The sequence below is a fragment of the Ciconia boyciana genome, chromosome 8 (genome assembly GCF_034638445.1).
Source record: "Ciconia boyciana chromosome 8, ASM3463844v1, whole genome shotgun sequence".
Lineage (NCBI taxonomy): Eukaryota > Metazoa > Chordata > Aves > Ciconiiformes > Ciconiidae > Ciconia > Ciconia boyciana.
Window position 1 is genome coordinate 1007522 of NC_132941.1, and position 15852 is coordinate 1023373.

At 39.3% G+C, this 15852-nt stretch overlaps 1 protein-coding gene across 1 annotated transcript in view; it reads right to left on the minus strand.

The window, feature by feature from the left end:
• Positions 1-514: 514 nt before the first annotated feature.
• SPG11 (SPG11 vesicle trafficking associated, spatacsin) overlaps positions 515-15852 on the minus strand; it is a 36443-nt gene continuing 21105 nt past the window's right edge. Inside the window, exons 25-40 of the mRNA XM_072871745.1 lie at positions 15343-15600; positions 14918-15118; positions 14493-14600; positions 13203-13365; positions 12580-12794; positions 11475-12219; positions 10458-10600; positions 8972-9170; positions 7763-7900; positions 5941-6074; positions 5123-5230; positions 4344-4512; positions 3485-3573; positions 2810-2965; positions 2098-2249; positions 515-1653 (exon numbers count right to left, since the gene is read on the minus strand). Coding sequence (XP_072727846.1) covers positions 1473-1653; positions 2098-2249; positions 2810-2965; positions 3485-3573; positions 4344-4512; positions 5123-5230; positions 5941-6074; positions 7763-7900; positions 8972-9170; positions 10458-10600; positions 11475-12219; positions 12580-12794; positions 13203-13365; positions 14493-14600; positions 14918-15118; positions 15343-15600 — 3159 coding nt within the window. The 3' untranslated portion in view covers positions 515-1472. The remainder of the gene's footprint in view (positions 1654-2097; positions 2250-2809; positions 2966-3484; positions 3574-4343; positions 4513-5122; positions 5231-5940; positions 6075-7762; positions 7901-8971; positions 9171-10457; positions 10601-11474; positions 12220-12579; positions 12795-13202; positions 13366-14492; positions 14601-14917; positions 15119-15342; positions 15601-15852) is intronic.

Here is a 15852-nt window from a genome sequence, read left to right on the forward strand (position 1 = left end):
ATGGGATATGTGTGTGCTTCCACAAGGCAGGTGTTCTTCCAGATCCTTCCCGTTGTTAGTGGTCCCAAGTTTTTAAAGGCTCAGGGATGGTAATTCTCAGAAGGATAGCTTGACGTTCTCCTTTCATGCCAGGAACTTTAAAGTTCAAGTTAAAAGCTTGCTAGCCATTATTTAACTCAGACTAATCGGAGCCAGCTCAGTCTAATTTGGTCTTACAAGACTGACTGGAACTGGAATTTTAAATAGTGTTCTGCTCAGGCATAATCCTCCCTACCTAAAATGTTTTATTTATCAAAGGAGCTGTGACTTGTACTATGTATACCTGTATACGACTGACTGACTTACTTCTAGTGCTACCATTGCAGATTTGAGATAAATACTGTGCAAGTAAATATCTGTCAGATGCAGCAGTTGCTAGCATGAAAATGTTCAGCAACCAAAAGGAGATTGTAAGCTGTAAATCCAAGTTAGCATCTCTTTGCTAATTAACTAACTGGGTTGCTATGGCAATTGTATTTTTGCTAGGATAATGTTTAGAGATAGTATGGTATCGTAGCTTAATTGTACTTAAAAGCTGCCTATGCTATAGTCAGCTGTCAGCCCTCCCTACCCCCTCTTTTTTGGACAGGAGGTAACTTCTTCGGATTAGCTGGAAGCTCTGCAGGCTGCATTTGTTTTGGGGAGCATACAGAATCCAAGCTGAAAGTGGGTTTCTGCCTGAAGCAGTGTCCAAGTCTTATCCCCCTCCCCAGTTAAATCAGACCTGATCTTGTAAACCTGCCAAAACATCGAAGTGGCAGAATGCTCTGGTTGCTAGCTCCTGACAGGGTGTCAATACCAACTGTCTGCCCAGTAGGACTGCCTAAGCGTGGAAAGGAGTTAAAATTTAATAACCGTTCAGAATGTATTTGTGCTTGATACTTCTTTTACTCCAAGACAGTAGCGAATCAAGTATATGCTCTTTAGAGTTGTACAGGACTATTACTTTATACTAAGCTAGAAAACAAAACCAGGCTAATCAGCCTGGAATCAAGGAATGGATTATCCTAGCGTGTATCTAAAACTTTCTCCTGCTTATTTCCTTGTCAATGTACTGGATATTCTGCACATTCTATTTCAGCCTTTTGTCGGTTTAGATAGATAGATACAATTCCGATGGTGATCCATCATCCACACCTAATTTAGAGGACTGCTGGATCTCTAGTTCGTCATCAGCTGTGCCAGTCTGTATTTGCTGGTTAGTCAAGTATTTTGTAAACAGTAAGATTTATTATACAAAACACAATTTTCAGTTAACACAGTCTCAGCATTTTAAATATTTACCAGTTTTCTGGAGTAACTTTGACATAGCAGCCTATCATTGTAAGCAGGTAATTAATAAAAATATCTGTTAAAGAATTGGTACTAACCATGCAAGAAGCTGTGGCACTGGTACTTGTCAGAGCCAGTCTCTGCTGCATGGAGGTTGGATTCTAGTTTGATAACATATCATTAAGACAACAGCCAGTCTGTGCATCCTTCAGAAGCGTATTTACCACGTCGTAGAACTTGTTATCGTAAGCCAATCTGTAGTATGTGTAGATATCTTCACAGTAAGCGAGCAATTTCTTCAGATTTTTCAGAGCAGCATCAGTAGGTGGGTGTTGTTTAACTCTGAAAATAATTGTACGTAGAATTGAAATAGAAAGGCTTCGCGGACAACAATTATAAGACTGTCTTGCTAGAGATAAGTAAGTAAGTAAGAGATAAGATAAGTAAGCTAGATATAGTAAGAACTATATTTCTTCAAAAGAGGTTGTGCTCACCATGTACATTGGATTCTCGTGGTTGTTTATTTTGCTCTGATTCATTTTAAAAAATACTTGATCTGACCAGCCCTAAGGTACCCTCTTTATCCAGCTCAATAAAAACGGTAGATCCAGTGTTATTTGCACAATATGCTTAAGAAACTGAATAGATCTCAAGTCCCTGTATACTACACTTGATCATGTAAAAGGTTTTAACAGTACTAAGACGTGCATGCTATTAAACACGCAGTTGCTCCTCTAAAGTAGCCTGTGGAAAAGAAAGTTCCAATTTGAGCGTAGAACTACTTACTTCTTAGCAATCTCCTCAAATATGCTAGGCTTCAGTGGTCTTTGTTGTTTAAATTCTTCTAAGTAAGTGAAGTCTCCCTTGGTGATCACTTGTTGATACAGAACTTCAGCCCAATCTGGAACAAACTCATAAGCCTCAGCCACAATAGCCGCCTGCAGGGAGAACAGAGGCTGGAATTACTGAGCAGCAAGAGTTTATTCTTGCACAGGAACATTCCTATACTTAGAATACTTAAAATGTTCTAGGTCTTCTGTTTGGCCCACCTCTTGATGCTGTTCTTGAGAGCAGCTGTGTTACAGAGAAATACAAGGGTAACAAAATACTGCAAATAATTTTCCTTCACCCCTAAACAAGATGTCAGAGGGAGGTGGTTTGTTCTCTTTAAAAAGCCCTTTTCTTTCTTATTTCCTAATTTACAAAACGATGGATGCCAATGTAGATTAGATTTCAGGGCTCTGGTGTAGATTCACAGCAGCATGAGAGCTGCTGGATAGCCAAGGTCCTGGCTGTACGATGGCAGCAAGCCAGCAAGGACTGCCAAAAGCGTCAGTCCGCACCAGGATCTGCAGCAATATGACGGGTTAATAGTCACGGGACTTGGTGGCCACGTGGCAGAGCTGAGCGTTACGCTCACAGGAGCAGAGTGCTTCAGTACCTGCTCTTTAAAACAATTATTTTCAGAAAAAATAACAGCTGAGGAAGCCAAGCTTACCTGATAGAATCTAGGCAAGGACATGATGGAGTCCATCAGGTTCTGTCTGTTCAGGTTGATCAGCATAGTGCTCTGACCAGTGTTGAGAAAATGCAGCTGGAGGGTTATCAGCTTTGTCAGCCGACTGCAGCGCAAGGACTGGCGGACACAGGAGTCCTATTTAATAAATCAAAGACAAATGCAAGCTTCTGAAGCACGTTTCTAGAGGAAAGCAATAAATACTCCTGAGAGCGACAATGAGTTCAGAGTGGTCTGGTATTTCATCTTTTACATCGCTGCAGTTTTATCATTGATCATATTCCATTAGTTTTAAATGAAGCTCCACTCCCCACAAATACGCTTTTCATCGTAATCACATCAGTTTTTAAGCACGCTTTATATTGTTCTATTCTTGCTTGTTAAGCTCACGGTCACTCTTCTAAAACTGAGGAACCTAATTGTAACCTAGGTGTTAAAGCCTGAGCAGGGAACAGCGTACTGCTCTTTGGTACAACTGTGTTGAGACTGCTGGGATACTGCTGAGCTGACAGAGCAAGAGATTCCTTTGCTCCTTTTCTACTGCGACAGGATTCTGCACACCCTCCCTAGAGCAGCTTTGTTTGTTCTCCCACTTCAGCTCACTCCTTATGTGCTCCCAATGCTGTACAGAAGTCATACAATTCCATCTCATTTTACCTTAGAATAACTTTCTGCAGCATCAATAAAGAGAGTCAGAGCTTTCATCAGCAGTTTCTTTAAATTTGCAACATCCTGAAGAGACTCCTCTGAAATGGGGAAAAAAAACGAATAACCTATTATTTATAAAAGTGACAAAGTAAGTTACAAAAATACCTCCTGGTACCAAGTCTGTCCCTAGTGTTGTTTCAGAAAGCAACAAAAGACTAAAAAAAATTTGTATTAAAAAAGTGTGAAGAAACAGTGATGCCTGTTCAGTTAATGGACCAAAGCTACTGCTGGAATCTAGTCAAGCGACTGAAGAACTGAAAAGAACATTTGTGGTAGAGATGAGCACTGCTTATTACCAGATAAAGTCAGAGGACCATTTGGCAGAGCTGCTGTTTTAGTTGCTGTTACGGTCCTGGCTAACTGCTCCGCAGTGAGACCTCAGTGTGCCCCCCAGCATTCTCCCAGCTGTACAGAACTCACTAAGTTTAGATGTTAACAAGTTACCTTGCGCAAACATAAAACCCCCAACACTTTATATATACACTTCATATAAAAACCCACTGTGTCATGTCCTATTAAAGTGAGGAAAACATGCACGTGTCCTTACCTCCTCCCATGCACGGTACCACAGGAACATTATATTACAGTAAGAGCCAAAAATCTCAACGCTTTGAAAAATACCAGAGCAGCCAGATAAACTTAAGTACAAGAATAGCCCCAGCCTGGCAAATAGGACCCTCCTTCCAGACAGTGGAAGTTTAATGGATGTCACCAGGACAACACAGGCAACCAAAACTACATTTACCCATCATGTCTTCCTTCTTAAACAAACTTGCTTGTCTGTCTTGGTTTTGCAGTTTCCACTCACCCCATGGCCGAGATTCAATGAGTTTAAGCTGTATGCAAGCAGCAGCCTCATGATTCTCTCCAATTTCTCGACACATACTGAAGCAAAGGGCTATCATGTTGTGCTTTTCACTGTCCCCTGGGCGACAACGCTTGATGTAATCCAGCAGAGCTGTCTTCAATGTCCCGCTCTGGTCAGATGAGGGGATATCAGATTAAGATTTGAAGAGCTTTTTTTTTTTATTCACGTTTTGGTACCCACAAGCAAAACTATTCTGGTACAATTTTCCCAAAAGTGATCATTACACTCTTTGAGGTTTCTCCATACTATTTTAAAACGTAAGGGCAATAGTATACTTGGGTTTAACGAACTACATTACGTCAGGTAAGAAAATCCAGCAGCTATGCATTTATTTATTTACATACAAATGTCAAAACTGACATTTGTTTATGACTTTATTTATGTTACGAGAAAGCTATAAATATTTATGATTTTTTAAAACCCATGAAACATTAACTGGAAGTAAAACCAAAGCAGGACATGAAAACTCTAAGTGATATTCCCAAGCTTGAAGTTTCAATGCTGCTCTTGTTGCAGCACTGAACTAATTAGAACAAACTTGTTAAACTAAACCCAGAATAAAACCCAGAATTAATTTATTACTATGAACTTGAATAACACTCCCTACACTCCAGTAACTAAAATCCCCAGATAATTCCACCTTGTTGTGTAAATATCAGTTTCTGATGTAGCCACACAGTTCTCTCAAAGTTTTCTCCCCTTTATCCCCCTCCACCTACTGGGTCTAATTTCTTTCTCATGAGCACTTCAAAGTAGTGTTTCTCATGCAGCAGTTCAAATATGTAGGTCATTTCATTGTATCTGCCAATTCCAGTGAGAAGACGAACCTGTGGAAATAACAGTGTAAGTATGAAGCTCAAAGGAAAGCAGAAAAATCCTCTCTCTCAAAGCAGTCAGTGCCACAGCAGGGAGAAGGCTGCGTGAGGCCAGAGTGCTGTGCTAGCTGACCCAGCTACACGGCACTGTGAGTTGCATTAGGCAGGCAGATGTTCCCTTAGAGCCACGGAGGTTTTATTTTTAAACCAACCTACTGTATCTTTTTTACTGTGAGGTGAAAGGACATAATTTTACCAAATAAAAACATGCAGTGAACCTTTTAGCAATTACACCATTTATACTGGGCATGTCTTGGACTCCAGGAGTCCTTTCAAGGCAGGACTTAAAGATGCAGGACAGCCTGGTGATACAAATTATCGCATTTCACCAGTAGCTGAATTACTTTGACTTTCCCATTCTCCTTTACTACACTGTTGCCACCTCACTATTCCACTATCTCCACCTCTGTTTTTCCAAAGAAGTCTTCTAAGAGCTTCTGTGATGTAAAAATCATCACCTGCGCACATCAGACCAAACACCCACCGTTAGCTTCTAGGGACAGGCAGGACAAGACCAGTCAACCAGAGCTGAAAGACTGAACTCCACTCCATCACCCACCTACTCCCCCTGCACCGCTCACAAGCAAAGTTATTGGCGAACGTGTACGTGGAAACCTTCATACAGCATCTGGATAAGCACATATGGCATCAAAGACACATACCACAAGCCCGTACTCTTCATTAGGTGCCAAATGGCCATCTGTGAGAAGCCGTGCTGCTTGGAGGACTCTAGTGATTCCTTCCATGTGGCAAGTCAAACTAAAGCAATTATGGGCCAAAATCAGCAATTCTGTAACTGAAGAATAGAACAATTTGGGTATTTCAGTTAATAAGCTGAGGAAGTTAATTATCATGCCTCTCTCCAAAAGTGATGCCATCTCTGCAGGGGATACACAACCTTTCCAGTTACAAACAGCAGAATTGGATTAGAAATCTGAGCTATTATGGTTCTGTCCTATGCAATTTTAAGAAGTAACAGTTTCTGTAACAGTATGCATTCAGTCTGGCTTCTCAATCTGTGGGAAAGTCTGGGTTTTTTGGATCATTTTCTGAAATGTTATTTTATTCCACACACAAAACTTCCAATCTCCTCCACCAAAAGCTGATTGGCAAGCATATAATAATACATCAGCACCCCGCTATTACCAGTCAGCTCTGCATTTGAAAAAGGAAGGCCACAAGTTTTGCATCTGGATTTGAAAAATCATTCATAAATTCCATACACTAAATAAATGAGTTAAAACAGTACATCTTAGCATATTCCATTTTCCATGGAGGGCCTGATCTAATACTGTAAAGCAATCATGACACAGTGGAGTCCCGGACCTTACTCTCAGCAGCATGCAATTCACTTCAGAAAAGGAGTAGTATTATGCAAACTGGTACACAACATATTTAAAAATGCAGATTTTGAAAAGAACACAGTTAATGTCATAAACCTATACAACATGTTGTGAAACAAACCAATTATACCTCTACCTGTGAAAAGGTACTCTAGCGGAGACTCCACTCAAAGAGAGGCAGAGTCCTCCAGCACAATTTGGTAATTCCCAACATTGTTTCCTCAGAGTCTTTTCCTTACTTTAGTCAGCCATGCATGAGAATACTAATATTCACCCTTATATTACTTAACCAGACAAAATAAGGGGTAAGTTAAGATCTGACAACAGGACAAATGTGTTAGGGACATAAAGATTACATGGAACATGATATTTTTAATTACTTATTTTCTCACAAAGGTTTTCCAAATTTCCAGTATTATAGCTGGATTCTAATGGAACAGTTGCAACGTTAACTTCAGCCACGCTTTTGCTTCTGCAGAACATGTTCTAGAAGATGCTCTTTCCTCACCACTCCGGACAAAACAGCATTGGAAGTTCTGCCCACGTTCATACTCACGAGACAACTCATGCTAAAATCTTACCCTCATTTGTTTTCCTCAGAGAGGAACTGCCCATAATAAATCGTTTTTAGAAACAGTCTAAACCAGCAGTTTGCCACTGGTTAGCAGTGGCAGAACGGTTCCAAAGTACCTTGGCTATGTTTTATAAACTCAGTGACATCATCTCCATGGTATATAAAGCTGCAAAGTGTAAAATGGACTTTAGCAACAGAAGATATAGAAGGTTAGTTTAACAAATGGATAAAGAAAGCAATTTCTAATTGTGATTAATACAAAGAAAGTCACAATACCCTCCTTCTGGAACATATAACTACAGAAGTTCAGGTAACTCACTGAGTGCATCTCCCAGCTGTTGGCACAAAAAAAATATCTGTATTTTGTCTGGAAAGTAAACTGAAGCAACACTTAAGCAACATGCTTATTTACTCAGATCTATTAATTGAATATAGAATTTATTGTAATAGAAGTAATAGATGTTTCCATCAGCATTGCTTTTATTCTTTGTGATGTGATTTTAAACCAAGTAATGCCATGTTTTGTAATGCACTAGTTACATCAAGTATTATTTGCCATTTACTTACTGCATGACAGTTCCCCACGTGGTACAGAGGAAATTTTATCCAATAACCTCATGCCAACCAACGTATGATCCTGGCACAGCTTAGCAAGCTGTAGGAATGCCTGACTCTCAGCTGCAGGGTTCAAAACATGTTTCTGTCCTGTGTCCACAGAGAGAGAGTTATGTCACAAGTGCTACTTGTTCAGGAGAGATTAGCTATGTTAATAGAAAAAAACCCAAACAAACCAATGTAACTTCATCCAGACTGACCTAGGACTTGGAACTACAATTCTAAAGACACTTCTGATCTTACTGCTTAAAGTTAAGAATCAGGTACTACTTCTTTGCCAGTTCGATCCAATGAAATCCTACTGAACAACTGCATTGCTACTGTAATTACACCTATAATTTCACAAATACAGTAGGCTGCTGCTGCTCCTCGTCCTTACATAACCCAATTCTAACCCATCCCTTGCAGTGGCTCTGATTCATACTCTTCCACAAACCAGTTCAACTCATGAACTCAACAGAAGACTCTTCTTTTCTGGATTTGTTTTCTGCTGGGTTAGTAAGTTGACTCTTCTAAAGGAGGTGCACCAAATCATCTGAGCTAACCAAGTGAACTGGTACAAGGGGAGCAGCAAGAGTGAGGGGAAGCAGAGTGGAAGACAGTAGAAGCAGAGGAGAGCACACCCGGACTCAAGAATCTCCGTCAGATGGCTCGTTGTTTCTCATGGAACTTTGTTATTAATGTTGTGGCAAAGTAGAAGTTACTCAAATAGAAAAGTCCCCCAGAAAAATTCCTGCTGTTTTGAGGAACATCCCTCATTTCACAAAATAAAAAAAAAAAGGGAAAATCTTTTGGCCATGCTTTACACAAAGAAATAAACACGAGTCTTTCCAAGTCAGATGATGTGGGGCTGCAAAGATCGTGATTAAAAAAACCCAAACAACCCATTTTTTTTAAACCATTAAATTTACATCCACAAAAAATAAAACCTTAACTACTGCAACACTACACTGGACACAAAAAAACCCTAAAAATAAACATTTGTATAAAACCTTATATAAGGTATACAAAGTTTACAAACCTTATGCAAGAGCTGCCCAAACATTACAGACTATAATTAGCACCCAAATATCTCCAGAGCAAGGACTGTTTTTCAGATACAAATACTACACTTACAAACCAAAACCACTAAAATACAACAAGATCAAGCCTCTTTACTACCTTTCCCTTCTGAAGATGTCAATAATTCCTGCATGATTTCTTCAGCCACTAGCTCTGCCACAGTTTCAGGCTGGAGACGCTGCGTGGTGATGAATGCCTGAGCTTTCCTGCATCTGTCCGGCTGATGGGATGACAGAATTGCTCGAAGCACTTTTTCAGGGTCGTGGGCTGACATTTCACTGTAGGAGCAGTTCAATTCCTAAGAAACACAGATATACTTAGAAGATTCTACACAGCAAAAATACCGGTCCAGAACATATATTGACCTGCAGTACATCATCTTAATCATGAGCTGATGACAGAGGTGCTCTCCTGAACCAAATATAAACCTTAACACTTAAAATACCTAGAAAAAAAGACAGGAACGTTTCCTCCCAAATGAAGAATTGTGTTTTACTGCATAAGTTTTACTTAGGAGGTTCCTCTTCCTCTTCTCTACGTACCACAAACTCTCAGTGAAAAAGATATACTAGTTTTTACATTTGCTACATGTGGAAGAGGAGTTGGTGAGGCTCTGTAAATACTCTGCTGTAACATATTCCAACTTTACAAATTCACAAATTAATCGAAAAATGTACCTCATAAACACAATGATCAACCCTTAATTCAAAAGTATGGACATCCAGCTTCAGGCAAGAAGTATACAGATGGTATAAAAAGGAACAAGCCAGACTACTTCTTAATAGCTATCTCAAACCTAAAGCACTCACTCCAAATATTCGAGGCATGAAAAATTCTGTAGGAAAATCTAAGAACCTCTGTGATAACGATGATACTAATATTTTCAGCACACACGCTGCTGTTTTTATTCAGAAAAAACTAATGTTACTCTCCAACAATATGGACCAAGTACCATGGAAAGGGATTCTGTACCCTGACAGAAGTGTTCAGCAGCACCCTCTGGAGAAGAAGCAGAGGTGGGCTGCTGGCAGTCATGAAAGTCAAGGAGCAGAGAGGCAGCAAACAACAATCTGCTACTTCTATCACTGTCTGGGTCAAACCACTTGGAACTTATTAGCCACTCCTCTGAGCAGCCTCAGGGTAAAGAGCTGCCACTGTGTGGAGCCTGCACAGCACTTCTGTGCTAAAACTTCTAAGGCAGCTGCTATCTCTTTGTCTACTTCTGGGTCGGTGTTGATTATGAAGGCATCCCACAACAAAGGCCTAAAGCGAAGTGCTAGATGAACAACATATGCTTGAAAGATTATAAAAAAAGGCACATCAAAGAGACACAGGCTGAAATCTGGCTTAGTGGAGTCAGAGGTAGAGGCCTGGGGAGTCTGGGAGTTGAGTTCATTTCAACGCTTCATGCCTAGGAAGCATCTGGCCATTTTTCCACACAGAGGCTTGGTAATTTCACCCTCTGAAGCTCGTTTCAGGCACCTGATGAGTACTTGCACCACTCTTTATCCTTTCCTCCACAAAATTCCACAGCACAGCTTGATACAAACCACTTGTTTCTTCAATAATGTTACTAGACACGTACCTTAGAAAGTTCATATAAACAGAGAACCTGTCTGCAGTAGTTTCTTCCATGGACACATTCATCTATGAGAGCCTTCAGACTGACAACAACCTGATCATCTGGAGACGGAGCCACAATGTGTGTCCAGTCTTCTAAGCTTGATGCTGGAAACAAAAATACTATAAATTCCTTTCTCATACAGACAGATAACACCAACAAGCCTTATACTTGGAGCAAGCGTCCAGAAATCTGTAGCAAATACATAATACTTTCTCAGTCTTTGAAAATGGAACTCTTAACACCTGTGGGGTTTTTTTTTGTTTGTTTTGTTTTTTAAAGTTTTAGGGTACAAACAATATGACAGAACACAAATGAGCCAAAATATCCATAATAACATCTCAGATGTAAAATTCCTAAACATAAGAGAGCGTAAGAGTTCAGCAGTCCTTCTGATGGCTTAGGCTTCATTTATTCTCTTCTATTCCTATTAAGCTTTATACATGGTAGTATTAGAAAGTAATGTTGCAGCTGACAGCTTTCTCATTCAGACTTCATAAATATGCACAGAGTACTATATATAAACATTATCAGCCTTGCTATTAATAAGAAACACTAAACCCTTTATAATGTACAAAGAATTCAGAGAAAATATTAATTAAGGCATTTCCATGTTTCAGCTCCAGAAACACACTCAAGATTTACTAGAGTGTGTATTCCAAAAGCAGGAACACAGATGAAGTTTAGTGCTACTTTACTGGAAGAGGATTGTCAACTATAAAAAATGAACGGTTAAGAGACTATAGAAACCATATACAGAAACACCCTGTCTGAAGCACAAACAAGCAATGTACATTACAAGGCTTCAAATTCCCTTCACTAGAGGATTTATAAAACAAGGAGATAACCCGCTGTCAGGAAGACCTTACTTCCTGCAGAAATTTTGGGGGAAATAAACACTGCAACAAAAGAGGAAGAATCCAGTGGAACCCCAACAACGCTATTACTTGTCAAGTGGCTGAATTGGTTAGTGTTACTTACCACTTGGGACTCTGCTTTGCTGAGATGCACTGCTTTCAGATGTCCTCTCTCTTGCTACAAGGAGAGTCTGAATATCTGTGTGTAATTTGTCTAGATCAGTCTCCCCTGAGGCCAGAGCTCTGCAATGCAACACCACTGAAACGTCTCTGTTGTAGAAATGGAAGTACTGACAAACACGGCTGGCTTCATGCACACTTCCTTCATCAAGAAGGCATCCGATCAGAAACTTGAGTGATTCCTCCTCATCGCTAGTCAAGGTCTGTTGAGACTCTCTGAATGCAAGACCCTCTAGCTTTAAGTACTTTGGTGTGTTGAGAGCAGGTAGCTTTGAAAAAGAAAACTCCTTAGCTAAGTTGTCAAAGGAAAGATCCCTGTTCACTACAACATGGGAGGAAAATCTCGACTTGCCTGACCCCTCATCTGTGGATAACGTTTGTTGTGCGATGCGACAAATCCAGATCTGCTTCTCTATTTCTTCTAATTGGTGCAGTGACACTGAGTCATTCTTGGCTAGCCAATGGCCAGCTAGGGTAAGCAACAAATGTCTCTCCATAATGCTATTTATCTTGTCATGAGCTAAAGATTCAAATACTGTGTTTGCCTGATTAAAAAAAAATTCAGATGCAGCTTTGCTGGAGATGGAATTTTTCATGAAGTTGTCATTACATTTTTTCCAGAATTCAATTCTTGTCTGGTTTTGATGCCACTGTCCAATGTCTCTTAAATGATGTAGATCTCTTAGAACCTGCAAAATTCACACAGGTTTTAAACAACTATCTTTCCAAAAAAGAAAAATCACACTGGATGGCTAGAATACTGAAAAACTGAATTTAGATTAAGTGTCTCAATATGCAATGAATCCATCTATTTTTCTCACCAAATAAAACAGATTGTATAGCAAGTAAAACCAGTAAGAGAATAAGGAAAGCTACACCGTCCTTTTCAGCTCAGCACTAATAGTCAACTTGCTTGGTGTACTTGCATTTAAAATAGAAAGCGATTTGAAGAAAAATTTGTGTTTCAGGAAGACTGAGAAGTAACATTCTCAATACTGCCAGTAATAGGAGTATTAAGAGGTGAATATCATTATTTAGCTATACTGTACCTCTTGGGTAACTACATTGTCCACGGGCAATTCAGCTAGTGCTGCTACCTCCCGAGCCAGGGAGAACATTCCTTTCTCTTGTAGCTGCTCCAGAATTGATCTGCACTCACTCTGAAATGTCTCCATATTGCAACTGGTTAGGATGGAGCGATTAATTGATACGGAGGAATCCTTCAGGGTCTCGCTGAGTGCACAGAGCTTCTTCACGTAAGGGCCTGTTTTAAAAGAGTATAAACAATTAAAGGCAGCTGGTTTTTAAACCTGAGGAAATTCTGCTACTTATTTCAGCATGCAGCCCTGCCAGAGAAGCACAGATTTTGCACTCTAAAGCTTTCATGGGACTGAAAATAAGCTCTAAATCCATAACTAAAATACTTCTGTAGATAATCTGTGCACTCCTCATCAACACTTGCACGTAATCATTCTCCCAAACAGACTACACACAATTACATTTTCACCACTGCAATTCACCATAAGGACCAACTCTGGTTATATAAATTCTTATACAAAAATAAAGCAGTATGAATACACTTAAAGTAAACATTTTCAGCCACTGCAAAAGCATTGCATGTGGTCTTGAGATTAAAGCGGTAATATCATCTAACAGAGGAAACTGTATTTACCATCGAGTAGAAGATTATCTGCTGCAGCAAACAGCTGTAAGAGCTTTCCTAATTCATATTCCGTTCTACATTGCTGCATCATCAATTCAAGAAGAACCAATGCCTGTGATTCCAACCATTGCACAGGTAATTCTGAAGCTCCTGGTTCATCTTCAGTTTTAAGCTGCGTAGACAAAGATTTTTAAGTGTTGGCGGGTTTTTTGCAAATATATTCTGCATTTTGGTGGGAATCGCACTGGAAATGGAACGTGTACCAGATCTACCTCCTTCTTTAAGAAACAATGAACTGCCATTCCCAAGGGAGCACTGATCCATCGCTGATGTATGTTTGACTTTGATCTGACAGTAGTAAATTTTATGACAGGGTGGCTACCAATTACTCCTGATAATCATGGAAGAGATAAAAGATGCAAGAAGGATCAGAAATGGATAGATAAAATGAATTGCCAGATTAATAGCTCTTGTCATACAGCTGTATACTTTACAAGCATATCCACTATGTGAGTGGCACATAGGAAAGGAAACTGATCTAGCCTTAGCTTGAATTGCAGGAAGGAAAACCACTAATGACACGGAATGTTAGTTACCAAGATATTCAGGGAACTAGAAAATTGTGATGGAAAGGAAAGAACTGAAGTAATTTGTGAAAACATCTCTATGTGACAAACAAGGAACACTGCATGAAAACACTTTGGTCCTCTTAAAAGCAACTGCTGAACCAGTGTTTTAATCAAAGTGTGTAATTCAGTTCACTGAGTCATTTTCAAAGAGAAGTCTACAGAACTACCAACACTAAAGCAATATCACAGACTTTTTCAGAAACTTGGAAACATATTCAAAAAAGCTGCCTTTCTTAAACAGATATTCCCTGTAAGTCACTGGTTTATCAGCTCAGTATTGACTTGCCCTGGTCAATATAGAATAGAGAATATCCCACACTTACTCAGCACAAAAAATTCAATTTACCAACAGTGGTCCTACTTGAGTCAATGCCAACCTTCAAACAGTAAACTGCTCACACAAGGAGGATGACATGGTACTTCAATGTGCCCATATCAACTTAAAATGATTTAGAAAAATGCATTGCAGGTTTTGAATTGTCAAAAACATTCTTCCGTCAACTGCCAGCAATAAAAAGAATCTGCTGAAACCTACTGTCTCACAAATCAGGTCCTAGATCATTCTACGCATACCCTTTTTCATTATTTGCATATATGCCATTAAATGCCTATCACATTCTAATACGGGAAGACCTAGGCAAAGACAACTAGAGAAAATTAATTTGCTTACTTTTGTGAGACTTTCCTGAAACTTGTCCAGTTTGGTTTTAGCTTCATTGTATTTTTTACAGTTCATACATAGTTCATACATCTCCAGTATATACAGTAAAGGTGAATCCTTTAAGACACAAAAATAGGTTACAATTCTTTCCTAAAAGTACCTCAATATATGTGGAATTTGTCTTCCTCAGTAACAGAACAATAAAGTTCTCATTTATTAAAATTGCATGCAAGATTGATATATGATCTGCAAATTTGTAATAACTGGAAGAACTTCCATGCAAAGATTTTCTTACTTGACCGGGATTTTAAGTGGAATACACCCAGGTTATCTAGGCCACAAATAGCAAGACAGAAGGGGAATCTATAGGCCATCTCCTTTCCAAGATGATTTGAGATACACTCAAGAATACCACTAAAAAGACATTACCTTACCTTTAAAAAGAGCTGGAAGCCATTTAGAAGTGTTTTACTTTTTTGCTTTTGTAAAAAGACTTTCCAGATAACTGATAAGTCATGAAGATCCCACTCGTGATTTTCTGCCGAGCTTTGAATATGGTTTGTTGCTTCAGTGCTGGTAATACCATCCACAGTAGTAATCATCCAAACACAGAGACAATGAATAATGTTTGCATCCTGTCAAATGACAAAAATGATGGTTTTCTAATAACCAGAAACAAAGATCACCTCATTATATATCGTTTGGCCAAATGTGTCATACTATTCACAATTACTACAAAAACTGAGAAAAAAACCTGATGAATGCAACCTACGTATTTACCACTTAGCATAATTGTGCATAACCATCACTTTTTTATTACTTATTCCTCTAAAAGATAAATAACTTCATCAATACTCACTTGGAAACATGCTGCTAAAACACTCAGAATGGGAGCGTGCTCTCTCAATCCTACAGTCAAAAGGTAACATGAAGGGTTGGAGTTCTCCTGACATTGAAAAAGGATTTGAAAGAGACTATCTGCATATTTGCTCTTGAACACACTGGCAGCACTGTTTTCAGGACTCCCTGCATCAGGACACAGAAATGGTAACTTCTCCAATGCCAACATCAAGTGATCTTGTAAAATGGGAGTGAAATCTTGAAGGACAGAAATGACCTAGGGAAACAGAACCAAAAGCATCTATACAGAGTGAGATCCAAAGAGAACAATGGGGAAGAAGGACCGAAGCGTTAAATACAAAGAAAAGGCAAATAAAACATTCTTCAAATTTGATTTTTTAGAACATTTTTGGAGACCTAGAGAGGAAAAAGTGTTCTCTAGGTGTGAATTATTCTAATAGAATATTGAAGCTCATCTTTTTACATGAAGCTAAAATGCCTCCTAGAGACACTCGTTTTTGTCATTCTC